The sequence below is a fragment of the Heterodontus francisci genome, chromosome 35 (assembly GCF_036365525.1).
Source record: "Heterodontus francisci isolate sHetFra1 chromosome 35, sHetFra1.hap1, whole genome shotgun sequence".
Classification (NCBI taxonomy): Eukaryota; Metazoa; Chordata; class Chondrichthyes; order Heterodontiformes; family Heterodontidae; genus Heterodontus; species Heterodontus francisci.
Genome location: NC_090405.1, coordinates 37,590,297 through 37,618,275, shown reverse-complemented (window position 1 = coordinate 37,618,275; position 27,979 = coordinate 37,590,297). Strand labels below are relative to the sequence as shown.

Here is a 27,979-nt window from a genome sequence, read left to right as displayed (position 1 = left end):
AGATTTTTCCTTTGCAAGTATATATCCAATTCTTTTTTTGAAAGTCACAGTTGGAAATCTGCTTCCACCACCTTGTCAGACAGGGAATTCCTGATCATTATAACATGTTGAATAAAAAATTTCTCCTCATTTCCTCTCCCTGGATTTTTTTTGCCAATTATCTTAAATTTGTGTCCTCTGATTACTGACCCTCCTGCCAGTAGAAACAGAGTAGATGGGGAGAAACTGTCACAACCCTCATAATTTTGAACACCTTAATCAACCCTTATCCTTCTCTGCTCCAAGGAGAACAATCCCAGCTTTTCCAGTCTCTCCATATAACTGAAGCCCCTCATCTCTGGTACCATTTTAGTAAATCCCCCTGCATTCTTTGACATTGTCCAACTGGGTATATAAATAGGCTTACTCTCAGTAACTCTTTGGTATTCCGCACTGAGAACTGGCCTGGATTGGTTAATAGGTCGCAGACCCTGAGGAATATGGTAGATAGACATAAACTTGTACTTTCTGTCAATATTAATAAAACAATGCTAATTTATCTCTGGTGTCCAAACCCGTATAATTTGGATTAATCTTCTGTGTTGACCTAACACTCCTATTCCCCTGCCTATCTTGTGCTTCCACAGAGGCGGCTACTCCTATTGCTGATGTTTCTTTCCTTCAGCCAAGGGTTGGCACTCCTTTCATCCTGTGTTGGCACTGAGTCGTCTTGTTTTTCCACTGTCCTTCTTTTCTTCCTTTGGAAGGTATGGGTTTCGTTTTTCACCTCTATTACAAATTTGTGCCTTGACACTGGCTTTCCACTGCTGCCAGCCAAGAGAGTCAGTTCTAGCTCTCAGTCCCTATCTTACTGGGCTCTTGAACCTCTTTCTACCGCTGTTCATTTCTGGCCATTTGATTGGGCCTTGAAAAGTCTGATTTTTGGACTGTAGCTGCAACTCATTGCTAGAATTCAGGCTTTCTCCCGACCAGCTTTATTCTCACTTTTACTTGCAAGGCCAGTTTCCATAGGCAGGCCTGCACCACCTGAAACTAAACCTCATGTGCAAAGAGATTGGGATAGCATGCCAGTTAACTATTTGTTCTTGAGTATACCCCAGATTGAGCACAGGATGTTCTCCTCATACTGCTGACCTCACTGGTAGATGGGGAGACGCCGACAGGTATGCCAGGCAAAATGCAACATATTATTTTTTACACTATGTAAATTTATACGGAAGCAAAATAAATTCAGACATAGAAAGCAATACAATACTTTCACTGATCCTTGAGATTTGAGTCTGAAACAAAGTTTTCAAATTCTACGATTTCTTTTTAGAGTCCTTTAATTTACTAGTTTGATTTTTTCTACCTGAATTACACCTTGTTTCCAAGGAGATCCGTCTCTGCAGATGTGGGAATAAAGTTGAAGCACTAATTATACCTGGTGCAGGCAACTTCCGATCAAAGCGCAGTGGTTAGCACCGCAGCCTCACAGCTCCAGCGACCCGGGTTCAATTCTGGGTACTGCCTGTGTGGAGTTTGCAAGTTCTCCCTGTGTCTGTGTGGGTTTCCTCCGGGTGCTCTGGTTTCCTCCCACATGCCAAAGACTTGCAGGTTGATAGGTAAATTGGCCATTAGCCCCGAGTATAGGTAGGTGGTAGGGAAATATAGGGACAGGTAGGGATGTGGTAGGAATATGGAATTAGTGTAGGATTAGTATAAATGGGTGGTTGATGGTCAGCACAGACTTGGTGGGCCGAAGGGCCCGTTTCAGTACTGTATCTCTAAAACTAAAGCAGATCTTGAACACTAGGCAAATCCCAAATCCTTTCTGATCAGGATGGTAACTGATATTAATTATTCCCATCACTTAAGCAGCTAGGAAGTGGGAAGCAACACTTTGTCCTGTCTTAAGAGAACAGTTTACTAGTTTAGACTTGACGCAAAGCCCATTAAATTATTTATTTGCTCTAAAGTCTGTGGGAATTGCATACAATTAGTTCATATGTACCAGCATTGCTGCAACCTCTCAAAACAAAGACTGTAGGAATCCCGATAGCCATAGTTCCAAGTTAAAATCTGTCTATAACCCTAGCAAAAACTCTTGCTAGAAGATATAAGACAGAAATATTTTATGATGCAGGCTAGATCCAATGTCCCTCACAACTGCTATAGTCACTGCTCCTTGAAACTTTCCCCTCTCATTCTTTTAAGCTCCACACATACTATCCTACACTCATCCGTCCCAGAATGTTAAAGTAACGACCCATCACACTGTCTCTTACTCTTGATGCATTCTTTCATCAGACCTTAGAAGTGTAGAGCTCCTTACTTCCCTCAGTCTTTCTATACCCAATTGTTAATTGCAGATTAATTCCCTTTATTTTACTCATTTGAACTTGATTGGTATCCTGTACTGTGGATGTCAGCCTTTCATTCGCCTTAGTATTAAAGAAGCTCTTTGAGATTTTGCTGAAGCTTGTCCTCCCTCCTCACACTGATGCTTATGTTCGTAACTTTTAGAAAGTATATTCTTTATAAATCTCATTTAGAATAGAGGATAACGCAAAAAAACCTTCAGCTCGTCCACCCTGTTTAAGATCCCCCATGTTACCATTTTCCATCTAATCTAATGATATATCCTTCAGTTTGAATTGTCTATTTTGTATTATGGAAATATGTGGTATCTTACTTTAAACCAAAAAATGCATGTTTGCTTTGTAGAGTTCTATATGGACCTTTAAATTCTACCCTCCTCCAAGCAGCCTATTTTCCCACATGCTATAGTATAGTTATCCTTTATCAAAGCCGTTTGAAGGTGCGTGTGAAGAAGAGGTGCCAGACCACATCCCTAGAGTCACAAAAGGCCTTGGTAACAGTGCATGAGGACAGCAAGCTTAAATGAGATTATCAGTCAGTCTTCAAATCTGGGGAGGGCGAGGTTTAGACTCGCACATCATTCCAAGTCACTTTTAAACACACCCGATGGGGACTAACTGCATGGTGGATGTGTGTTGGATTTTAAAAAACACACAGTGGGAAACAAAACTAAGTTTGCGTGTGAGCGAAACTTTACAGAACTTTACTTCGGAGGTTAATTGGTAGTAATGGAGGTGCTGGGCACAAACTGGATTCTTCTTAGCCAACCTTCTGATGAGAAGTAGCAATGAGTCACTCCTAATGTCTCCTGAGACCATCCTGAGGGTTTGCATCAATATTGTTATTAACAACAGCCTGAATATTCTAAATTGGCAAATACACAGGCATAGAGTGATTTCCCACTATGTGGTGGAGATTTGCCTCTCACCCACTACCAGTCTCTAGTTCTTCCAAACATCCACCAATGAATTCACACGAGCTCATTACTCTGATGATGACAACATCAACAACTTGCATTTATATAGTGCCTTTAATGTGGTGAAACGTCCCAAGGCGCTTCACAGGAGTGTCATAAAACAACATTTTACACTGAGCCACATAAGGTGATATTTGCACAAATGACACATAGTTTGGCCAAAGAAGTAGCCTTTAAGGAGCTTCTTAAAGGAAGAGGAAGAGATAGAGAGGCGGAGAGGTTTAGGAAGGAAATTCCAGAGCTTAGGGTCTAGGCAGTTGAAGGCACGGCCGCCAGTGGTGAGATGATGGAATTCAGGGATGTGCAGAGGCCAGAAGTGGAGGAACACAGAGATCTCAGAGGGCTGTACAGTTGGAGGAGGTTAGAGAGATGAGGAGAGGTGAAGTCATGGAGGGATTTGAACACGAGCATGAGAACTTTAAAATCGGCACGTCTTTGCGTGAAAGAAGAGGATGGCCTCAAAGTATAAGATTTAACATATTATGTGTGCAATTTACTATGTTGTCACAGGATCACAATGTGAAATATGCTGATTATTATGCATTGATTAATTAGTTATCATTTAAAACGGAACCACAATGTTAAGGGGAGGGAGTGGAGGTGGTAGAAAGAGGAGTTTCATTGTTCTGTGCAGATTGATTATGTCTTGAGGAAGTGCAAATTGATTTTTTTTTAAATGTGGAAAATTTCCTACATTATCAGGAAGTTTAAAAATACAATTTACTTTTGTTGGAAATATTTTTAGTTCTCTGTGTAAACTGAACAGCTATACCTGACTATAACTGGGACCAAATAGCATGGCCCTAATTCTATCCTCCAGGCCTAGCACTGAGTTGCTGTACTTAACTATAACCATGACCTAATACTGTGGCTCTATCTCTGTCCTCAGGCCTAGCTTGGCTGGTTATCCCCAGGACTTCACTGTCTTTTCAACTGGGTTCTATGCACTTTCAGAGCTGGAGGCTCTTTGTGATGCTGTGCTCAATACCCAGTCTGTCCTCTGCACTTGTCTATGCTCTGGGGATGCCCGAGAGCCCCAAGTACTTGATGCAGGTAAGAATGTGCCACGTTTACACTTTGGCAGTATTTGTGTTGTCATGCAGGCCCCCACCTGCCAAGAATGAAGCATATCATTTTGTCATATAAACATTGATTTTAAACTGTTGCTGGAGTGAGGAAATGACTTGTTAAACAGATCAGCCGTGGCTGGGAAAAAACATTTGCATACTAAACAGACAGTGCTCGGAGGGGCAAAGTATTCTAATACGCTGTGCCATCCTGTCTGTCATTAAACACACCCCTAAACCAAAGGCAGTCCTGGGACATCCTGAGGGAGTTTGTCATGCAGACCCCTCCCCCACCTGCCAAGAATGAGGCATATTAATTTTGTCATATAAACATTGCTGGAGCAAGGAAATGACTTGTTAAACAGATCAGCCATGGCTGGAAAAACATTTGCATACTAACAGATAGTGGTTAGAGGGACAAAGGGGCTATTCCCTGCTCCAGTTAAACCCACAATGGACTTTGAGCACCTGGTATTGTGTGTAAGAAATGACATTCCATGGTCGGCTAAGAGAATCCACAAACAGATGTGGTCAGACCAGCTAGTCACAGGACTAACCTGCTTGGCAACCTGGGTTTTTCTGAATTGTACAAAGAGTTTGAGTGGGGAAAGACTGTTTGCTCCTGGAGTGAGAAGACTTCTCCTGTCTGCTCCCGTCTGTTTCTCACAAACCTCTGGACCCACTAAGGACACATGAACCTCAAGAGAGAAAAGTCTCCTACATCGAGCAAGGTTTAAGAAGAATACTGGGCCCCAACGAAAAGCAAGACCTATCTACAATCAAGGACTTTACAGCGAGCTCTAAGAACAGCAACCAAAACCATCTTCAGATTTTGTCTCAAACTTTGCCACTTTATTTCTTCTGCACTTTTCTGTCTCTATCTGCATGTGTATCACGTATGCATGCTAGCGTAGCCGCGTTGTGTATCCATAGCCGTTAACCGAATTAGAGTTTAAGTTTAATAAAGTTCAACCTTTTTTCTTTAAACCTAAGAAAAACAGTTTGGCTAATTTCTTTACCTTATAATTGGAAGTTAGTGAACAAGGATTCACCGAGGGGGAGCTAAAACCATGGTGTGTTTAAAATTAAACCCTATTACAGTAAGACCAGGTGACGGCTGAGAGGGAACCGTAGACCCCTTTCTCACTTGGTCGTAACAGCAAGTTGGGGGCTACTGTCCTGGATTTGACCCACAAACAAGAGAAATTGGAAGTGGGAAACTAATTTGTTCCCGACCAAAAAAGAGCAAGATTTCAAAACAGGTTTTCTTGTGGTTGCATGTGCTAGAATACTAACATGTCTGCGACTGAAGCTAGTAGCTCCCCAAGCCAGGGTGAAGTAACTTGGGATAAGTTAAAAGCACTGTCTATGGAGGAGTTGAGGAAAATGGCTGAGCAGTGTGGGATCACAGTATGTGGCAAGGCTAGGAAGTCTGAACTCCTAAGGCTAGTGGCCAACCATTTTTCCCTTGAATCTGAAGAAGCAGAAACAGGGTTAGAAGTAGACTCCGACAGGGTACTGCTAGCAAAGATACAATTGGAACAGAGGAAACTTGAATTAGAGGAGAGGGAGAAAGAAAGAGCCTTCCAGAAGGAACGTGAAGAAAAAGAAAGACGAGAGAAGAAACAAGAGAGAGAAGAGAGAAAGAATATTCTGGAAGGAATGCGAGGAGAGAGAGCTGAAGCGTCTTGAGTTAACTAGGGGGGGCGACAGAGTAACCCCAGTGAAAGCATGGCCAATATGGAGGAGCATAATTCAGGGCTGGGTACAGAATTGTTAAAACTAGCTCAACCAGTTCCAAAATTCAATGAGGAAGATGTGGAAGAATTTTTTTGGGTCCTTTGAGAAACTGGCAAGGCAGCTAAAATGGCCAGCTGAGACCTGGCCTCTCTCATTACAAAGCAAGCAAACCAGAAAAGCCCATGAGGTTTATTCCCTGTTGCCACATGAGAATTCATCAAATTATGAACTGACCAAAAATGCTATCCTCGGGGCATATGAAATAGTATCCAAAGCTTATCGCCAAAAGTTTAGAACCCTCAAGAAACATGCTAATTAAACTTATCTGGAGTTTGAAAGAAGTAAGCAGCTGGCTTTTGGCCAGTGGCTGAGTACCCATGTAGAGGAGCAATGGGTTCAGAGAGCCTGGCAAGCTTTAATTTATAAGTCGGTTTCCCGGGGAAGAACCTTTCCTAGTCACCCCCACAAATCCGAATGGGAGAAACGGTGGGAAGGTGATAGGAGCCCAAGCAGTCCTAGGAGAGAAAGAAAAGCAGGAGACACAGGGGTCCTCCTCTAGCCAAAAAGGAAGGTGCTGTGAGCAGGAGTAAGATCGGGAGACCTGTGTGCTTCCATTGAAATAAGGCAGGTCATCTAAAAGCTGACTGCTAGAAACTAAAGGGAAAACCTGTAGGGTTAATCAGGGCACATCCGCTCAGTGAAGAAAGGAACCTGATGGAAAGCACAGCAGAACAAGCTGCGGCTTTGACTGCAGTAAGAGTGAGACCCAGGAAGCTCACGGCTGCAAGTACAGGAAAATTTAATAGGATTCCTGAGGGTTATCAGGGTTTTGCGTCTGAAGGGAGAGTAACCCCATACCCCTCGAGTGGGGCAAGCAAGTCCATAGTAATAAAAACAAGAAATGCTGGATTCACTCAGCAGGTCTGGCAGCATCTGTGGAAAAAGCAAAGTCCATAGTAATCCTCAGGGACACAGGGGCCACTAGATATCTTTTACTGGGAAAAGGCCTGACCTTTCCCCCAGAGAGTACAGTGAACACCAGAATGGTGGTGAACGGTATTGGAGGGCAGTGTATGTCTGTACCTGTACACCAGGTGCATCTGAAGTGCGACCTAGTTTCGGGACCGGTGACCGTAGGGATTGTCCCCAGTTTGCCTGTGGACGGGGTGGACCTGCTTCTAGGTAATGATCTGGCGGGGGTGAAGGTGGTAGCCCCCTCCAGTAGTAAAAGAGAGACTGCAGTAAGTCAGAGAAACAGGACAGTGGCAGGAGACAGTCCCCTGCAGTTTCCATGAATGTGTATTGAGTGAGGCCATGATCAAACCAGCTCCCCCAGAGGAGCCTGCATTGGCTCTGCAGGCAGATGACCATGAGAGCTGTCTGTCTGAGACTTTCTTTGAGAAGTTAGAAGACCCAGGGAGTGAATTAAATAAATCTTCCCTAGCTGATGCTCAGTGAGCCGACCCAGTGTTGCGAGAGTTAACACAGGCTGCCCAGTCTGAAAGTGAAGCAGAGGTAGTCCCTGATTGCTTCTATTTAAATAATGAGGTACTGATGAGCAAATGGCATTCTCCTCACAGACCTGAGAGCAAGGAGTAGATAATAGTTCACCAGTTAGTGGTGCCGCAGAGGTACCAGAGAGGAATATTAAGAAGGGCCCACAAGACTACAGTGGCTGTGCATGCTGGTATACAAAAGACCAAAGCCTGCATAAGACAGCAGTTTGACTGGCCAAAACTCCACAAAGATGTGGTGGAGTACTGCAGGAGTTGCCACATGTGTCAGGTTGAGGGGAAACCCCAACCTACAGGGAAACCTGCACCCCTAGGTCCTGTATCAGTGTTAGGAGGACCCTCTAGCAGAGGGCTGGGTGAACTGTAAGGAACCTCTGCCGAGAACAAAAGGGGACAGGCAGGCACAAGGCTGGCAAAAGGTTAGAAAGGGAAGGGGAAAAAGCAACCAAGAGGGCAGGTAAACGGAAGTCTGGGAGGAATCCCGGATGAAAACCCCCTACTTGTCTGGTCAGCCAACCCCGGAAAATGTGAAATGTTAGACCCCACATCCTCCTATGTAAATGCAGACATTAGAAGCACCCCACCAGAGTTGCTAACAGCATTTACAGGAACCTGCAGAGACAAAGAAAGACCCCTCAGGGGCAGAGAAACTGTGAGGGTGATGTCTCAATAGTCAAAGTGCCACAGGGGAGCGCAGTACAGTCTGCACAAATACCTGCAGGCAGGAGTGTCCCAGTGGACAAAGGGGAAATTAGCAAAGAATCCTCCCCCACAGTCAAAAAAAAGAGAACCACCCATCCTCTGAAGTCAAAAGCCTTTGCATGACTCAACAAAGCACTAAAGGGCGGCACAGTGGCGCAGTGGTTAGCACCGCAGCCTCACAGTTCCAGGGACCCGGGTTCAATTCCGGGTACTGCCTGTGTGGAGTTTGCAAGTTCTCCCTGTGTCTGCGTGGGTTTTCTCCGGGTGCTCCGGTTTCCTCCCACAAGCCAAAAGACTTGCAGGTTGATAGGTAAATTGGCCATTATAAATTGTCACTAGTATAGGTAGGTGGTAGGGAAATATAGGGACAGGTGGGGATGTTTGGTAGGAATATGGGATTAGTGTAGGATTAGTATAAATGGGTGGCTGATGTTCGGCACAGACTCGGTGGGCCGAAGGGCCTGTTTCAGTGCTGTATCTCTAATCTAATCTAAAAGAGAGATTGGGATAGACCCGCCCACTACTGAATCTCCTGAGCAAAAAAATTCCAATTTAGGGCTAATTAGATCCCCTCTCCTCCCGCCTTTTTGCAGACCTCAACAGGAACAAAGAGCCTAGGCAGTCATGGAAATGGACCAACTGAAGAAAAACTTGCCCAAAGAACCATATGTTTATTGGGATGCCAGAAAGGGGGTAGTTAAAGCAGCGCTGGCACCAAGAAAAGACAGGCTGTAAGACGTTTTAGGATTTATGAATGAATGTGAATGAATGATAGAGACGCATGCCTTTTTCCTGTATCTTCGATTTTCTCTCTTGAATCTTTTTAGTGAAATGTGCTTTTCTCAAAACGCATTTCATTCCGCTGGGTGTGGAGGTGTCATGCAGGCCCCCACCTGCCAAGAATGAGGCATATTAATTTTGACATGTAAACATTGATTTTAATCTGTTGCTAGAGCGAGGAAATGACTTGTTAAACAGATCAGCTGTGGCTGGAAAAAAACATTTCCATACTAACAGATAGTGCTTGGAGGGATAAAGGGGCTATTCCCTGCTCCAATTAAACCCACAATGGACTTTGAGCACCAGGTATTGTGTGTAAGAAGAGACATTCCATTGTCGGCTAAGACGAGAATCCACAAACAGATATGGTCAGACCAGCTAGTCACATGACTAACCTGCTTGGCAACCTGTGTTTTTTCTGAATTGTACAAAGAGTTTGAACGGGGAAAGACTGTTTGCTCCTGGAGTGAGAAGACCTCTCCTGTCCGCTCCCATCTGTTTCTCACAAACCTCTGGACCCACTGAGGACACGTGACCTTCAAGAGAGAAAAGTCTCCTACATCGAACAAGATTTAAGAAGAATACTGGGCCCCAATGAAAAGCAAGACCTACCTACAATCAAGGACTTTACAGCGAACTCGAAGAACAGTAACTAAAACCGTCTTCAGATTTTGCCTCAAACGTTTCCACTTTATTTCTTCTGCACTTTTCTGTCTCTGTCTGCATGTGTGTATCATTTATGCTTGCTAGTGTGGGCGCATTAGAGTTTAAGTTTAGTAAAGTTCAACCTTTTTTCTTTAAACTTAAGAAAACCAGTTTGGCTGATTTCTTTGCCTTATAATTGGAAGTTAGTGAACAAGGATTCACCAAGGGGGAGCTAAAAACACGGTGTGTTTAAAATTAAACCCTGTTACAGTAAGACCAGTAAGAAGGCTGAGAGGGAACCCGAGACCCCTTTCTCACCTGGTTGTAACAAGTGTGCAACCAAAATGGGATCTGGGAAATGCCAGAGCACTTGGGCCTAATTTTCAATCATTAGGGGAAATCCATGTTTAAAAATAGCCGTCGACTATTCCGTCCAATCTATGTAGCTGGCCTTTTTATCAATTCTCGGGATGTGGGCAACACTGCCAAGACCGCCTTTGCTGCCCATCCTGCCCTGCGAAGGTGGCAGTGGTCCTTTTCCTTGAACTACTGCAGTTCCTGTGGTGAAGATCCGCCCCCCACGATGATGTTGGGTAGAGAACTGACCTACTAACTATGAAGGAATGGCCATATGTATCCAAGTCAGCATGGTGTGTAACTTGGAGATGATGGCATTCCTGTGACATTGCTGCTTTTGTCCTTGGTGATAGAGGCTGTGGAGCTGGGATATGTTGTCATAGTAAGCATTTTAAATGAATTACAGCAATCGGCCGCTGCGCGGTGAATCAATTCATTCAGTGTGGACATTAGACCTATTTTTTTTCATTTTCAAATCCACATCTCCCTCTATGGTGCGACCTCTAACCTATACCCATTTTTATTTGAAGGTGCAGGGGCTTTAGCACAGATACAATATGCAAACCATAGAAAGGAAGTGATTCTTAACCATCACCAACTTAGAACAGGGAATTCATTTTTTTTGTTAAGAACAGAAATTTCCAGAGCACTGGCATTTATTCTGTGTCTGAGGCTTAATATTCTATTCATAAAATCGTGTAGCACAGAAGGAGGCCATTTGGTCCATTTTCTCTGTGCTGTCTCTTTGAAAGAGCTTTCCAATTAGTCCCACTCCCCTGCCCTTTCCCCATTGTTATGACCAGGTGAGAAAGAGGTCTAGGGTTCCCTTTCAGCCTTCACCTGGTCTTACTGTAACAGGGTTTAATTTTAAACACACCGTGTATTTAGCTCCCCCTTGGTGAATCCTTGTTCACTGCTTTCCAATTATAAGGCAAAGAAACCAGCACAAACAGGTTTTCTTAGGTTTAAAGAAGAAAAGTTGAAATTTGATTAAACTTAAACTCTAATTCGGTTGACGCTTACGGATACACGACGCGCCCATGCTAGCATGAACATGCGATGCACACATGCGGATACAGAAAGAAAAGAGCAGAAAAAAATAAAGTGGTAAAGTTTGAGGCAATATCTGAAGAGTTTTTATTATGGTTCTTCGAGCTCACAGTAGAGTCCTTGATTGTAGGTCGATCTTGCTCTTCATTGGGGCCCAGTATTCTTCTTAAACCTTGTTTGCTGTAGGAGACTTTTCTCTCTTGGGGTTCATGTATCTTCAGTGGATTCAGAGGCTTGTGAGAAAGAGATGAGAGCAGGCAGACAGGAGGGAGATCCTCTCAGTCCAGGAGTAAACAGCTTTCTGCCCAAACTGTTTGTACAAATTCAAAAAAACTCAGATTGCCCAGCAGGTTAGTCATGTGAGTAGCTGGTTTGACCATGTCCGTTTGTGTATTTGGCCATCTTAGCAGTCAGCCTGGAATGTGAGCTCCCCCCCCCCACCCCCAATGTCTGGTGATCAAAAGTCCATTGTGAGTTGAATGTCAGGGAATGGCTGCTTTGTCCTTCCAAACATCATCTGTTAATGTGCAAATGTATTTTCCAGCCATGGCTGATCCGTTCAACAAGTCCTCCCCTCACTCCAGTAACACTTTAAAATCAATGTTCATGACAAAATTAATATGCCTTATGCTTGGTAGGTGGGGACCTAGCATGACACCATAGCTTTGTAAATTTCTCCTTTTCAAGTATATATCTGATTCTCTCTCTTGAAAATTACTATTGAATTAGCTTCCTTTACCCTTGCAGACAGTACGTGCAGATCATGACAACTTGTGTAAAAAAAATTCTCCTCGTCTTCCTTCTGAATTTTTTTCTTGCCAGTTATCTTAATCTGTGCTTTCTGGTTACAGTATCCTGCCGTTTCTCCCTATCTACACCTGAAAACCCCTCATGATTTTAAGCACATTTATTAAATCTTTCCTTAACCTTCTCTGCTCTAAGGAAAACAATCCCCGCTGCTCCAATCTCTCCACATAACTGTAGGCTCTCATCCCTGGTCTCATTCTAGCAAATCTCCTCTCCACCCTCTCTAAGACCTTGACAACTTTCCTAAAGTGTGGTGCACAGAATTGGACACAAACCACCAGCTGAGGGCTAAGCTGTGCCTTATAAGGGCTTAGCATAACTTCCTTACTTCTGTACTCTATAGCTCTATAAAGCCAAGGATTCCTGTATGTTTTTTAACTACCTCATCAATTTCTCCTGCCACCCTCAAAAGATTTGTGTGTGAACCACCAGTGGAATATTACTTGTTCTTTTGAAATGTGAACTATTATCTCACATCTCACTCTGTCAGACTACACCCACAACTCCCTGGACATGTGTGACATGACATCACTTCCTCTGGTGATCTTCACTTACAGCTTCTTAAAATGGCCCTCTCTTAAGGCCATCCCACAATACCCAGGACCCTCTGTTCCTGCACCCCCTTTAAAATTGTCCTATTTATACGTATTGCTGTAATTAATTACCACTTAGGAGTGAAGGGGCACAGGAGAATCGAACGTGTTACCCTCCTCCCCTCAATCTCTTGATGTTTGATATCTGTGAGGAAGTAAGTTTTGTAGATGTCATCTTGCTGCCTCTGTAGACCAGAGTCTTTCTATTTGTGTGCCTGTAGTCATTGCTATTATACAATTAAGCTCAGCGTCTTGAATTGCAACTGAATGTGTTTTGAATTTTTAACTCCCGGCCAAGGAGATCTCTAAGAATCAATTACTTTTCCGCCTTTGTATGAGATGCTGTACAACTGCCGCCCATCCCCCGCCTCCCCTCTTCATGGTAGGTTTCCATGCTGGCTGTTATCTGGTACCTTGTCCAAGTGGTCATTTTGGGCAGTCTCTTGTTGGCAAGTAATTGGATCATAGTGACCATCACAGTTGTTTCCAAGCTAGTCCTATACCTGGAGTCCGGTCAGATGTTAAAACCCGCTCCTGTAATGGATACTACCCTTAATGCCCATGCTTAATGAAATCCTATCAATCTCAGTTTTGACATTTCCAATTGACTCGGGCCTCTCAACCTTCTGGGAGGAAGTTCCAGATTTTTAAAATTCATTCACATGACGTGGGTGTGCCTGGCAAGGTCAGCCTTTATTGCCCATCCCTAATTGCCCCTGAGATACAACCAGAGTGGCTGCTCGGCAGCTAAGAGTCAATCTCGTTGCTGTGGGTCTGGAGTCACATGTCGGCCAGACCAGGTAAGGACGGCGGATTTCCTTCCCTAGTAGTTTCATTACTGATATCTTATTTTAAAATCCAGATTTATTAGTTAACTGAATTTAAATTCTCCAGCTGCTGTGGTAGGATTTGACTCGTGTTTCTGGTTGTTGGTCCAGTAGCATTACCACTATGCAACCATACCCTTAGTGTGAAGTAATGTTTCCTGTTATCACACCTGAAGTGTCAAGCTCTAATTTTAAGGTTATACCCCGCGTTGTTTTGGACTTCCCCACCAGAGGAAATAATTTTTCACTATCTACCCCATTGACTCCTTTAATCATCTTAAACACCTCTATTAGGTCTCTCTGTAATCCTCTAGGTAAAGCAAAACACCATCGGGGGAAGCAACGAAAACTGGTATACAATTGGTTTTAAAAAGAAATCTCCATGCACATTTTCTCAGATACCATAGGGATATAGAATATAAAATATGCTTTAAGGAAGCGGGGGGCGGGGGGGGGGTGCAGGCATTAAACACAGGAAAGGTGATTCAGAAGCTGAATCATGTGGTCACACTCGTACACACACTGACAGCTGGACTAAGATTAGTTCCTGACATGAATGATGCACGGTACTTGAAACTAGGAATAAAATGACTAAGGGAGAAAATGAGACCAAAAAGAGTTAAATCTGTTATCCATTAGTATAATAACTCCTGACATGTAATCAACATGTTTTTATAATCCCTCTTTGTATTATTTTGCACTGATCAAGATGAGGGATGTTGACACTGGGAAATGAAACCTTTCCTGTTTCAGGCGCCCAGTGTCGGCGTCAAGCACTTCATGGTAAAGTAGAGCGCAGCCAGATTTCCTTTATTTTGCTCCAACAACAGAAAAGTGCTCCCCATAGCCCCAGTGTAGCATTTTATCCATCCTATGGCCTCCCAGTGGAATAATTGCAGAATTATGGACATTTCTGTGATGTAGGCCCATTCCCACTAGGAACTGAACTGAGGGATTGGCAAACTCATTTCATTGTAAAGATACGCCCCTTATAACCATCAGATGATGGAGATTTTTCTCCCCATTTCTGTCTCTCTCTCTCCCTCTCGGCTAGATTTGAACCCAGGTCTAACATCTAATACAGACAGGAAAGGACCAACTAAGCCCATCTGGCCTATCCCATACAGCTTTGGTACCTTGTGTATCTGATACAGATATTCCTTATCCAGCCAGAAACATGTAATATCCAGGGAGAAGTGAAAAACAAATGAAAACCCAGAGCCATTAGGGGGAAACATAACTGAAATGTTTTCATCGACCCCTTAAGGTCAGGAGACCACATCAACCCTGACTTGTATCGCAAGGTTCCCACATCTTGTATGAGCTGATCTCCACCCCGCCAGGAACTGGTCCATCTCTCTCTCAAAGGTTATACAGGGAACCTGTGTTCGTGTACAAGCTGGCAGCCTGCTCCACAGGTCCACTATTCTCTGTGAACAGAACTGCCAAGCACCCAGCCTAGTTCTGCCCTTACGTGACTTGTAAACTTTAACCCTTGATCCTCCCTAATCTGTTCAGTTGTCTACATAAACACATTCTAGTCCCTTCATTGTTTGATAAACCTTGATCAAATCGCCTCTGAATCTACCATTTTCCAGCATATACAGTCCCAACTCTATAATTTTAAACTAGCAGTCAATCCTGTGCCCCCCACCTTTGCAACTTTTATAAAGCCTCAATATCTCCCATCATGTGAAGGGACCAAAACTGAACACCGTATTTGAACTGAAGCCTCATAAGGTCTTGGATAAGGACATGTCTTGTTTGGCAGTGGATTGCTCTCTAAATGCACTGTGGTACCTATTTCTTTCACAAGCAGGTTCTTGTGCAAAATTGGGGACCTAACCGTGACCCACTGACTCCCATTATACAGATTCCAGGAAACTAAAAGGTCACCATAACACCCAGACGTTGGGAGAAGTTACCATTGCTTTAATTCCAAGAACCAGTCAAATGGGGAAGGCATTGAGATTGATATGGTCGCCATGTCGACCTGTGACCCACTTTCCATCAGCAAATAGGAAAGGGTGCTGAATGAGCATGCTCACTAGTGACCCCCTTGGAGGAGTACCCTCAGGATGAGTAACTGCATCAAGAGTTAACTTTGTTTTGAAGCGCTTATCACGCTAAATATAGTCAAACCACTTCTGGGGTCAGGAGCACAGCAGAGAAATCTAATTACTCTTGTGTAAAATATGTACTTTAAAGTGATCTCACTTCTCGTTGAGATTGAATTGCTGAAGGATTAAATGGGCTGGGGCGCAACGATTTGCAAATTGGCTATTATTTTAAAAAATATTAATCTATAGAAATCCTGATTCAAGCATAAATTTCTTGTCCAGCGGGTGCTTGCTTGTTCGTTTCCATACTGCCTGTGCCAGTGCAAATTGATCAAGGGACTTGAAGGCATTTTTCTTGCGATTTATGTATTCAGTACAGCTGGAAAGATGACAGCTGCTGATATTTCTGGGCCTGTAACCCTCGACTAGGATGGTAGTGATGTATCAGCCAGCAGAGCTTCTTCAAGGTGCCTTCACTGTCTAGTCTGTATGTAAATGTAGCAGCAATCCATTTTCCAGTCTCGGTTATCTACTGCACAAACCAGTCAGCAGATGGTGCTCGTCCTGTCCGAGCACAGCACCAGCCTCTGCCTATTTGGCGTAACTAAGCAGCAGTAAATGGCAACATATATTTTATGTATTTTATTTTATAATGGGGGGAATTAGGGCCGCCATTATTGGGGAACTGGGTGGAGGGAAATCGGGAAACACTATTTCTTTCCCCACACAAGGTTGGAAATCTGGAACTCTGCCTAAAAGGCTGTGGATATTGGGAGACGATTGGAGCTTTCCAGACTAAGATCGATGGATTTTAGTTCGGAAAGGGTAGCAAGTGATGTGCAACACAGATGGATAAATAGAATTGAGAAACAGATCAGCTATGACCTAATAGAACAGGGGGACAGGCTCGAAGGGATGAATGGCCCTGTGCTGTTCCTATGTAGTTACGCTTCAGTGCATAGCAGCTGTCTACCAATGAGCCAAATAAGGGTGCAGGAATATCCATCAAGTGATTCAGGCAAGGCCTGAGGCAGTCGATGCACGGGAGAGCTCCAGGGAGCTTCTGGCCAGCGATATCACTAGAAATCCAGAGAGAGTTCTATGGTACAACAGAATGGGACCCTAGGTAGTGCCACGCAACTTGCCATAACTTTATCTAGGGTGGATTTTAAATGTCACGTTGAATAATTTGCAGAAAAGCAGGGGACTGACCTTTCATTTTTTCATGGGAAACAGGCGTCACTGGCTAGGCCAGCATTTATTGCCTATCTCTAATTGCCCTTGAGAAGGTGGTGATGAGCTGCCTTCTTGACCTGCTGCAGCCCATGTGGTGCAGCTACACCCACAGTGCTGTTAGGGAGGGAGTTCCAGGATTTTGACCCAGAAACAGTGAAGAAACTGGTGCCCTATGTTTAAAAAGGAAAGTGCTTTCTGAATTTCTTCCTAAATGGCCAAGCTCTCGTTTTAAGATTTTGTTCCCTTGTTCTTGATTCCCACACCAGAGGAAATAGTTTCTCAATAGAGTTGGGGAATGGACTGATTGGATAGCTCTAAAGAGAGCCAGCATAGACTTGATGGGCTGAATGACCTCTCATGGTGCCATTTTGACTCTATTTATTCCTTTATCATTTTAAACATCTCAGTCACTCTTCTATATTCAAGAGAATACCAGTCAAGTTTCTGCATGTCTTACAATTAAACCCTCCAAGCCTCTGCTAAGGCAATTTCAGCCATCTAAAGGACTTGTGATTCCGTGTCTAAAAATGTCATTATCCTGCTGTGTTCAAGAGGCAAAACTTTCAGTACAAGGGATTCCTTGTTTGCTTCTCCTCTGTGTGCATGGTTTATAGAAGGTGGCTTTCTGCAGTTGTAGGTCTTCTCCAGATTCAGCAGCTTGATGATTAGCTGCATCTGGATGATTAGCTTATCAAAGCTTCCAAGCCTTGGATCTGTTATCACAACTGTGTAGCAGATACTCCGTGTAGTTCAGCTACAGGCCTAACAGAAGTCCCAGCCACAATGCAAGCTAAGACATTGTTTTGGATAAACTAACAGAAGGAATTTCTCTTGCAGCACTCGGGCATCTTAGTTTCCATTTTAGAGGATGCCAACAAAAGATTATTTTAGGGCCTTATGATTGCAGCCATTTTTGTCGACCCCAAGGCTTTTTATGCAATCGGTAACAATCCCTGGGCACCAGATTTCACACGATGATCATAGGGAGTTCAGTGTATTGCATGGCCAACTCTTTTTGTCTGCTTCCCTAACTTGATGGTGGTAACAGACACATCTTTGAGGATGGGCGATTCTTATAGAGGGAAATAAGGGGTAGGGCAGAAGCACAATAGAGCAATCGATCTGGACTACAGGCAATTAAGGCTGGCTTGAGAACACTTCCAGGCCATTGACCAGAACAAGGCGATAAACCTTAGTCAGCCAACACTGTACTGGATGTCACCACTGTCCTTTGTTCGGAGAGAGTCCTCGGCTGCCGTCCTCCTTATCTTCCAGCCCTCCTCTCCCTTCTCCTTCCCGCTGTCCCTGCAGTTCTCCCGTGCCCCTGCACTCAGGAGCAGCACCCCCTCCTCCCGCCCATGTCAAGATCACCCTTCCCTCTTCAGGGCTGAGGGCTCACTGCTGATGCCAGACCCCTGGCAATCACAGGGCCTGCCACCCGACACCGGCTGAGCGCCCCCCCCCCCCCACCCCACCCCGCTCCACTGTCACTCCCACGCCTGCTCCCCTCCTTGCTGCTCACCCCACATACCTGCTGTCCCCTTGCGCTCTGTTCTCCAGCCCTATTCTGCTCTCACTCTCAAACAATAAGAACCATAGTCTTAAACCCACCTTCTACAATTCTGCAGTATCTTGATACACCTGTGCATGTGCCACTGGACTGAGTCATGAGCGGCCTTCACGCAGTGTTTCCCGCCCTCCGCAATCTTGGATTCCACTCCCGACTCTCTGTGCTCCTGACTCCCTCTGGCGGCAAGTAAGGCAGTCCAAGCAGAGTCCTCTCCCAAACCAACCTGCATCGGGCTGTTAATCACCCAAAAGCTGCTCTGCTGGGTGGGACATGTCGTCCTCATGCCTGACACCAGACTCTCAAAGCAGCTGTTCTACTCAGAACTTGGTCACGGCAGGAGATTGTCAGGAGGACAGCGGAAACCCTTTAGAGATGTCGTCAAAGCGTCCCTGAAAAGATCAAACATCCCCATGGGAGTCCCTGCTTTGTGACCATCCTAGATGGAAAAAGCTCATTCAGGAAGGCATCGTACACCTCGAGGGACTTCGTCGGGAACATGCGGATGTGAAGTCGAGGTGTCGGAGGGAGTGCACAAACCTCCAAACTACTCATCTACCTGATTCTTCAAGCACCACCTGCCCTCATGTGGCAGAGTTTGCAGATCACACATTGGATTTATCAGCCATCTCAGAACCCATCGAACCAGAGTGGAAGCAAGTCATCCTCGATCCTGAGGGACTGGCTAAGAAGGAGAAGGATGTCACCAGTGGCTCAGTGGTAGCACACTCGCCTCTGTGCTGGAAGGTTGTGGGTTCCAGTGCCATGCCAGATACCTGAGCATGAAATCCAGGTATCTACTGCAATGCAGTATTGAGATTTTAAACTGAGGTCCTGTCTTCCCTCTCAGGTAGGCATTAAAGATCCACAGCACTATTTGACAAGCAGAGGAATTCTCCCGTGTCCTGCCCAATATTTATCGACACAACCAAAATCACTAAAAACAGACTATCAGATCATTATCTCTTTGTTGTTTGTGGGAGCTTGCTGTGCACAAATTGGCTGTTGCGCTTCCTGCGTTACAATAGTGAAGACGCTTCAAAAGTACTTAATTGGCTGTAAAGCACTTAGGGTCTTCCTGAAGTTAAGAAAGGTATGGTGTAAATATATTCTGTCCTTTCCTTTTTCTTTATTCATGTAATACATTAATGAGTGGACAGAAGGGGAGTTGGTCCTACCCCTTGTCTCCTCATCAAGACTTTACTATTAAACGGGTTTCTGGGTCACTCATTCATTCTCTCGGTTCAAGGCTAGTTGGGGAGCAGCAGTCACTGTGAATTACCTTGCCATTTACTCTCACAACACATTCAAGGCACATTCCAGCGTAAGATCTGTAAGGGAAATCGTGCGGAATGTGGAAGTGATAAACTCCTCTTTGTGTGTCAGTCTTTTGGGACTCAACCAAAGGGATGATGCCTTTAACTGTATTTTAGTAATTGTTAAAGGAAATTGTTAAAGGAGAGCCTTGCATTTATCTAGCACTTTCATGACCTCAGGATGTCCTTAAGCACTTTACAGTCAATGAAGGCCATTTTTTGAAGTGTAATTGCTGTTGTAATGTAAAAAATGCAGCAGCCAATTTGGGAACAGTAAGTTCTCACAAATAGCAATATGATAATGACTAGATAATCTGTTTTAATGATGTTGGTTGAGGTGATAAATATTGGCCAAAACACCAGGGAGAACTCCTCTGCTCTTTGAAATACATTTTTTAATTTATTGAGGGCCTCAGCTTAGCATCTGTTAACATCATCCGAAGGACAGCATCTCAGACAGTGCAGCACTCCATCCGTACTGCACTGAAATGTCGGCTGAGATTTTGTTCTAGTCTCTGTACCAACAGATGGGCATTTACTGTTGATTTTGGCTGATGGTGTTCAGTCCAGTTGTCCAATGTCTGCAGCTCTCGCATCCAAAAGTGAAATCTACATTACATAAATCTTAATTAATTGTAGCCTGTTTGTTTCATTGGAGTGCTGCTTTCCAAATTTAAAGGTTAGCTGTAATTATAAAATGATCATTTACCATCTCTGTATTGGCATGGTTGGCCAAGCCGAGCTTGCGCATTAAAACATCAATGTTTGACATTTGTAAGCTAAAAATGTAAGTTTGAGTGATCAGAATAAACATTATCTAGTTGGCTGCTTTTGCCATGAAATCGGCACTTTTCACATGCAGTGCGATGAGTCATTCCTGACTCATGAATATTCGACAACCCCATACCAACTTGCCAAATCCTCCCATTGTTCCTTCAAAGTCAGCCATTTTCATAAGTCAATTGTTCTGATTAACACCTTCTTTCCCTGTCTCCTCCCTGTGAAAACATCCATTGTTCCCATTGGAATATAATAGCATTGGAATAGGGCAAAGAAGGGATTTGAATTACAACAACTTGCCTTTAAATAGCGCCTTTAATGCCGTAAAACATCTCAAGGTGCGTACAGGTGCATTATCAGACAAAAATCACACGAAGCCAAAGAAGGATACATTAGCACAAGTGACTGACTGCTTGGTAAAGGAGTTTGGTTTTAAGCAGCGTTTTAAAAAAGGAAAGAGAGGCAGAGAAGTTTGGGGAGGGAGCTCAAGAGCTTAGGGTCTAGGTGGCTGAAGGCACGGCTACCAATGGTGGGGCAAAGGAAGTGGGAGATGCACAAGAGGCCAGAGTTGGAGGAGGGTGGAGTTCCGATAGGGTTGTAAGGCTGGAGGAAGTTACAGTTACAGAGAGGGGCCAAGACCATGGAAGGATTTGGACAAACCAATGAGCAGAAATTTATCCAACATTTTTAACATATTGTTGAGAATCAGAATTTTTTTTCTTCACAGATTTTGCTGATAGCCACTGGAAATAAATGGTAGCCAAATGTTTAAAACCCATGAAATAAAAAACAGAAATGCTGGAAATACTCTGCAGGTCAGGCAGCATCTGTGGAGAGAGAAGCAGAGTTAACGTTTCAGGTCTGTGACCTTTCATCAGAACTAAAACCCATGGTTTAAAACCCATGGTTTCCCCAGGTCTCCACTTAACTGCTGTTGGAAACTCGTGGTGGGGTACTATTTCATAGGAACGTAGAAACAGGAGTAGACCATTCAGCCCCTTCAATTTGTTCTATCACTCAGTTAGATCCTTGCTGATCTGGGTCTTAACTTCATTTAACCAATTTTGTGCTATATCCCTTAATATCCTTGCCTAACAAAAATCTATCAGTTTTGAATTTTTCAATTGACCACCAGCCTCAATAACTCTTGTGGGGAGAGTTTCAGATCTTCACTACCCTTTGTGTAAAGAAGTGCTGCTTCACCCCTGAATGGTCCTAGCTCTAATTTTAAGGTTATGCCCCCACTTGTTCTGGACTCCTGCAACTGTTTCTCTCTATCTACCGTATCAACTCCTTTAATTATCTTGAACAAGTCAATTAGATCATCCCTTAATCTTTTAAATGGGAACACAAGCTTAGTCTATGCAACCTGTTCTTGGAATTTAACTTTTTTAGCCCAGGATCATTCTGGTAAATCTCCACTGCACTCCTTTCAAGGCCAATATATCCTCCCTAAGGTTTCACAAATGACCATTGAGTAACTAGCCCTTGTGACCACTCCATGTGTGTTGCTGTATGATGAATGGGAGTATTGGCCCATTTGTGTAACGGCTGGGGAGAGCGACACAAGTGGATCCCCTTTGTTCTTCTCCTGTGTTTGTCTCCTACATTGGGGACTGGAGGTCCATGTATAAGGTGCCATATCTCTATAGGTGGAGTTTCTCAAAATAATTTACTTTTCCTAATATGGCTCCAGAAGACCCACCCCAGACTGCCAGAGATTTTCTTTCAAGTTTTTTAAAATCTGAAAAGCGTAACTTGGTGACTGCTGATGTGGACACTGAGCCAGTCCCAGTGTCAGTGTGATCACACACAGTGGTGCTATTTTGTGTCACTCTGGACTGCTCACTATATTTATCAGGCGACAGGAGGAGGTTTTTATTGGTTCTTGTGGCATGTTGGCCAACTTTAAGGTGAAGTGAATCGAGTCACAATGAAAAAGCCTTCTGTTGCAAACTCAAGGTGATAGAGGTGTGGTGTTTCGCCCATCTTAACCAACTGCATTCGGAGAAAGAAAGAACTTGCATTTACATAGCGCTTTTCACGGCCTCATGACGTCTCAAAGCTCTTTACAGCCAGTGAAGTACTTTTGAATATAGGAAAATTCGGCAGCCAATTTGCGCACAGCAAGCTTCCATAAACATCAACAGCCAGATAATCTGTGATATTGGTTGAGGGATAAATATTGGTCAGGACACCAAGCATAATTCCTCTGCTCTTCAAAATTAGCGGTATGGGATTTTTAACACTTACCTCAGAGGACAGGTGGAGCCTAAGCATAACATCTCACCCACAAGATGGCAGCTCAACTGAGCCACAACTGGACCTAAAGGCCCTGCCTTCCACGGTGTTTCAAAAATGATTCCAGGATTTCTAACACTGTTCCGACCAAAATGTCTGACCTTAGGTGGCCTGAAACCAGCAGATTTAAAACCAAAACTATGGAACAGAAATTGTACAGAGATCTCCCTGAGGCAATGCCAATAAGCTCATTTCCTTTTCAATTCCTTCAAAGCAGTCAGCACTGCATGAGTCACACCAGGAGTGATCTGGATCGGAAACAGTGCTCATGTTCTATTAATGAGCATTGTTTCACTGTTAAGTGCAACCACTGGCTTAGCAAAGCCCTAACAAAATACCAATGGTCACATATGGATTCTGTTTCTCTTGGAGCTGCATTGTTATTTCTGTACTTACCCTCCGTGCCTCTCCTACCTTATTGATCCAGCACTCAGTTTTGGAAGGTGGCCAGTGTACCACCACTACTCTTCCAGCCACATCCATCAGCAACAGCAGAGGCATCTGGACTTGTCTAAGAAATGCTGCTTGCAGAGGCTTCGATTCAACAGGGAGATGATTATCGGGTTTTATTAGATCCGGCCTAACTCCACGGAAGGCACCCAGTGAAAGACACTTTAGCAGTGAACAGTTATGCCTCTGGCTCTTTCTAGGCTAGTACAGGGGACTGGTGCTGTGTGCATTGAAGGCATTGGAGAGGGTTGGCTAAATGGTAAAAATGTTTTTCTGTCGGGAGATGGTTCCCCAGCATAATGATGGGAGAAGTCAGAGGAAGTCAACCTCGCATGCGCATCTCCTAGCAACCAACTTCTGAACAGAATTAGTGGGGAACAGGGAGCAGGGTAATCACAATGCTCCAACTTAGACATGGATAATAGAGAAAGCTTGCATTCATCCCATCTCTGCAGCCAGACCGCCACCTTTTATTCTTTCATGGGATGTGGGCATCGCTGGCTAGGACAGCATTTGTTGCCCATCCCTAATTGCCCTTGAGAAGGTGGTGGTGAGCTGCCTTCTTGAACCGCTGCAGTCCATGTAGGGTAGGTATACCCACAATGCTGTTAGGAAGGGAGTTCCAGGATTTTGATCCAGCGACCATGAAGAAACGGCGATATAGTTCCAAGTCAGGATGGTGTGTGGCTTGGAGGGGAACTTGCAAGTGGTGGTGTTCCCATGCATTTGCTGCCTTTGTCCTTCTAGGTGGTAGAGGTCGCAGGTTTGGAAAGTGCTGTCAAAGGAGCCTTGGTGAGTTGCTGCAGCGCATCTTGTAGATTGTACACACTGCTTTGTCCTGGGTGGTGTCAAGCTTCTTGAGTGCTGTTGGAGCTGCACCCATCCAGGCAAGTGGAGGATATTCCATCACACTCCTGACTTGTGCCTTGTAGATGTTGGACAGGCATTGGGGAGTCAGGAGGTGAGTTACTCGCCACAGAATACCTGTCTAAGGGGAGAACTTTGACCATCCAAGGTCAATACGGAGGGAGTCTGGGTATTCATCAAAAATGCAAAGATTGATAATCAGGCCTGTGCAAAGTGATCTCTACTACAGGTGATTCTGGAATTGCTGTGTGTTCTAAGTTGCACTACAGGCTCTCTACCCTGTATACATGTGAATTAAAAATTGAAAGTTCTGGAAACGCTCAGCAGTCTGGCAGCACATGTGGAGAGAGAAACAGAGTTAAGGTCTCAGGTTGATGTCCTTTCATCAGAAAACTAGAACGGATACTAATATCAATGAAGGTGCTATTCATGTGAGCCGCTGTATCCTTCACACTGGTTGCCGTTTGATAAAAGCTGGTACGTCGTTCTCCAAGGACTCCTAATCCTTACAAAGCATCTTTAAACACTGGATCGCAGAGATTAGGATCCCTGTGGTTACCATTGTGGAGGGATGCAATCTCGCCCACTGACCAGCTGTTTTCTGCTCCTCCTGTATCATCTACCCATTCTCCAGCTCAATGGTGCCGAGTTTCACTTAGTGCACTTCCCCCAAACCCGCTCCCTAAGTTCTCCAGGAAGCTGTGCCGATACATGCTGCAGTGAGGTTGACTGAAGCACTGTTGTTTGAAGTGGATGGTTGCTCCTGGTCACTGGTTCCCCTGCCTAAGCTTCTTATGCCTCACATAGAGAAACATAAGAAAACATGCCCCCTAGTTATTGTTGCTGAAGGTCTGAGTGTTGGGAGGTCTCAGCAGAGGGCAGGGGCTGGAGATGAAGGAGGATTATCTGGGAGGATTGGTGGTTTGGAATTAATCTAATAAACTGACTGCTTTATTTTACCCCGTTCAGGCTGGACGGGAGGAGGATGCCCTCCGTGTTTTCAAACGCATGTTTTACTGGAATCACCGTGGGACAGCTCACTCCTTCTCAGTAAGTGAGCAGCAGTTCTTGTTCTGCCTACTTGCGGCTTCATTCACTTTAACACTGCCCTCTGTACTTTTCCTGTGCATTAGTTGTCTGGCTTTCTCTCTCTCACACTGCTGCTATTTTTATCTTTTGCTTAGATATTAATGGCTGTGCAGGATTCTGAACTCTTGCCAGAGGTAAGCTCTAACCTGCTGAACCTTTGACCATTTCTAACTACACCAACAGGTTCGGAAATCTTTGTGCCTGAAAGGAAGAAATTCCCAGTTACAGCGTGTAATCAGAGTTGTAGGAGCTCGTTGTGTAAATGAATAGATGGGATACTGTTTTGTAAATGAATGAGCCACAGCACAAAATACTGCCTGTAATTCATAGTCAATGATTCGGGCCACATGCAGGTGAGAATTGGTGTCTTAGTGTCACCATTGGAGCAAGGCTGAGTGATGGGACAGTGGAGAAGCTTTGCCTGGAGCGAGACTATATCATAGCCGAATCTGGGAGTTTTTGATGCCGACACTGAGTGCATTTGAGCAAGTGAAAGAAAATAGGGCGAGTCTTCTTGCACATCTGTTTGAAGCTGGTAGATGTTTGACCACTGTTGCTATTGGTCAGTTCAGATTGACATCGGGGCAGTTCACTAAAGGCCTGTTATAAAATTAAAATTGTTCAAATAGGGTTCATCAAGTAAAAAATCTATCTGTAATAATTGACCAAACACTTGCAGCATTGTCATTGTGCTGGGAGGGAAAGGCAGATCCATGGAATAGAAATCCAGGAAGTGTTACTGACAGTAGATGAATCATTAGTGACTTCTCAGGTAGAGTTTCATGCCCAACTGTGGGATCTACAAGGGATCAAGGCAGTAGATAATGGAGAGGATTACGATTAAGAATAGTATTAGATTTAAAGAAAAGGCTGATAATATTGCCAAGAGGGGTAGTAAGCCTGAGAATTGGGTGAGTTAGAGAAACCAGCATTGGATGACCGAAAACTGATAGAGGGAGAAAATAGAATATGAAAGTAGACTACCCAGAAATATAAATAAACACATTGTACGAGCTTTTACAAATATGTAAAGAGGAAGAATATAGTGGGCCCCTTAGAGACAGAGACAGGAGAAATGATAATGGGGAATAAGGAAATGACAGAGATGTTAAACAAATATTTTGTATCTGCCTTCACAGTAGAAGATGCAAAACACATCTAGATATAGTGGGGAACCAAGGTCCTAATGAGAGTGAGTAACTTAAAGTAATTAGTATCAGAAGAGAAAAAGTACTGGAGAAATGAATGGGACTAAAAACTGACAGATCCCCTGGCCTAAATCCTAGGGTTCTAAAAGAGGTGGCTGCTAAGTTAGTAGATGCTCTCGTTGTGATCTTCCAAAATTCCCTAGGTTTTGGAACAGTCCTAGTGGATTGGAAGTTAGCAAATAAAACACTGCTATTCAAGAAAAGAGGGAGAGAGAAAACGGGGAACTACAGGCCAGTTAGCCTGACATCAGTCGTTGGGAAAGTGCTGGAATCTATTATTCAGGACACTCAGAAAATCATAAGATGATTAGGCAGAATCAACATGGTTTTATGAAAGAGAAATCATGTTTGATAATCCTATTGGTTTCTTGAGGGTAGATAAAGTGGATGTAGTACATTTGGATTTTCAAAAAGCATTTGATAAGGTGCAATGCGAATTGATTGTACAAAATTGGGGATTATGGTGTTAGGGAAAGAGCATTGGTTAAAGGACAGAAAACAGACGAGAATAAACTGGCCATTTTCAGGTTGGTAGACTGTTACTATGGGTGTCACAAGGATCAGTGTTGGCGCCTCAGTTATTTACAATCTATATTAATGACTTAGACGAAGGGACAGAGTGTAATGTATCCAAGCTTGCTGATAATACAAAACTAGGTGGGAATGTAAGCTGTGAGCAGGACTTTGGTAGGAAGAATAGAAAAGTAGAATATTATTTAAATGGGAGAAACTATTAAATATTGGTATAATAAAAGCAAAATACTGCGGATGCTGGAAATCTGAAACAAAAACAAGAAATGCTGGATTCACTCAGCAGGTCTGGCAGCATCTGTGGAAAGAGAAGCAGAGTTAACGTTTCGGGTCAGTGACCCTTCTTCGGAACTGACAAATATTTGTCAGTTCCGAAGAAGGGTCACTGACCCGAAACGTTAACTCTGCTTCTCTTTCCACAGATGCTGCCAGACCTGCTGAGTGAATCCAGCATTTCTTGTTTTTGTATTAAATATTGGTGTTGAGAAGGATTTGGGTGTCCTTGTACAAGAAATACAGAACGTTAACATGCAAGTACAGCAAGCAATTAGGAAGGTAAACGGTACGTTGGCCTTTATGGCAAGAGGGTTTAAGTACAAGAGTAAGGAAATCTTGCCGCCATTGTTCAGGGCTTTGTTGAGACTTCACCTGGAGTACTGTGTACAGTTTTTGTCTCCATACCTCAGGAAGGAAATATTTGCCTTAGAGGGGGTGCAAGAAAGGTTCACCAGATTGATTCCTAGGATAAGAGGGTTATCCCATGAGGAGAGATTGAGTAGAATGGGCCAATACTCTTTGGAGTTTCGAAGATTGAAACATATAAGGTTCTGAGGGGACTTGGTGGGCTAGATGCCGAGAGGTTGTTTCTCCAGGCTGGAGAGTCTAAAACTAGATCTCAGGACAAGGGGTCGGCCATTTAGGACTCTAATGAGGAGTAACCTCTTCACTCAGACGGTTGTGAATCTTTGGAATTCTCTACCCCCAAAAGATTGTGGATGCTCAGTCACTGGGTATATTCAAGGCTAAGATCAATAGATTTTTGGGAATCAGGGGATTTGAAAATAGGGAGGACAAATTGAACATCAGCCATGATATTGAATGGCGGAGCAGGCTTGAGGGGCTGTATAGCCTACTCATGCTCCTATTTCTTATGTT

General features: G+C 43.9%; 1 protein-coding gene across 2 annotated transcripts in view; it reads left to right on the top strand.

Annotated features, from left to right (window-relative positions):
- The window catches only part of sv2 (synaptic vesicle glycoprotein 2), an 86,871-nt gene that overhangs the window by 39,120 nt on the left and 19,772 nt on the right, over positions 1 to 27,979 (top strand). Inside the window, exons 6-8 of one of the 2 annotated variants that reach the window (XM_068015367.1) lie at positions 4,227 to 4,390; positions 24,966 to 25,046; positions 25,181 to 25,219. In XM_068015367.1, coding sequence (XP_067871468.1) covers positions 4,227 to 4,390; positions 24,966 to 25,046; positions 25,181 to 25,219 — 284 coding nt within the window. The remainder of the gene's footprint in view (positions 1 to 4,226; positions 4,391 to 24,965; positions 25,047 to 25,180; positions 25,220 to 27,979) is intronic. The other variant, XM_068015368.1, reaches the window with a different exon arrangement.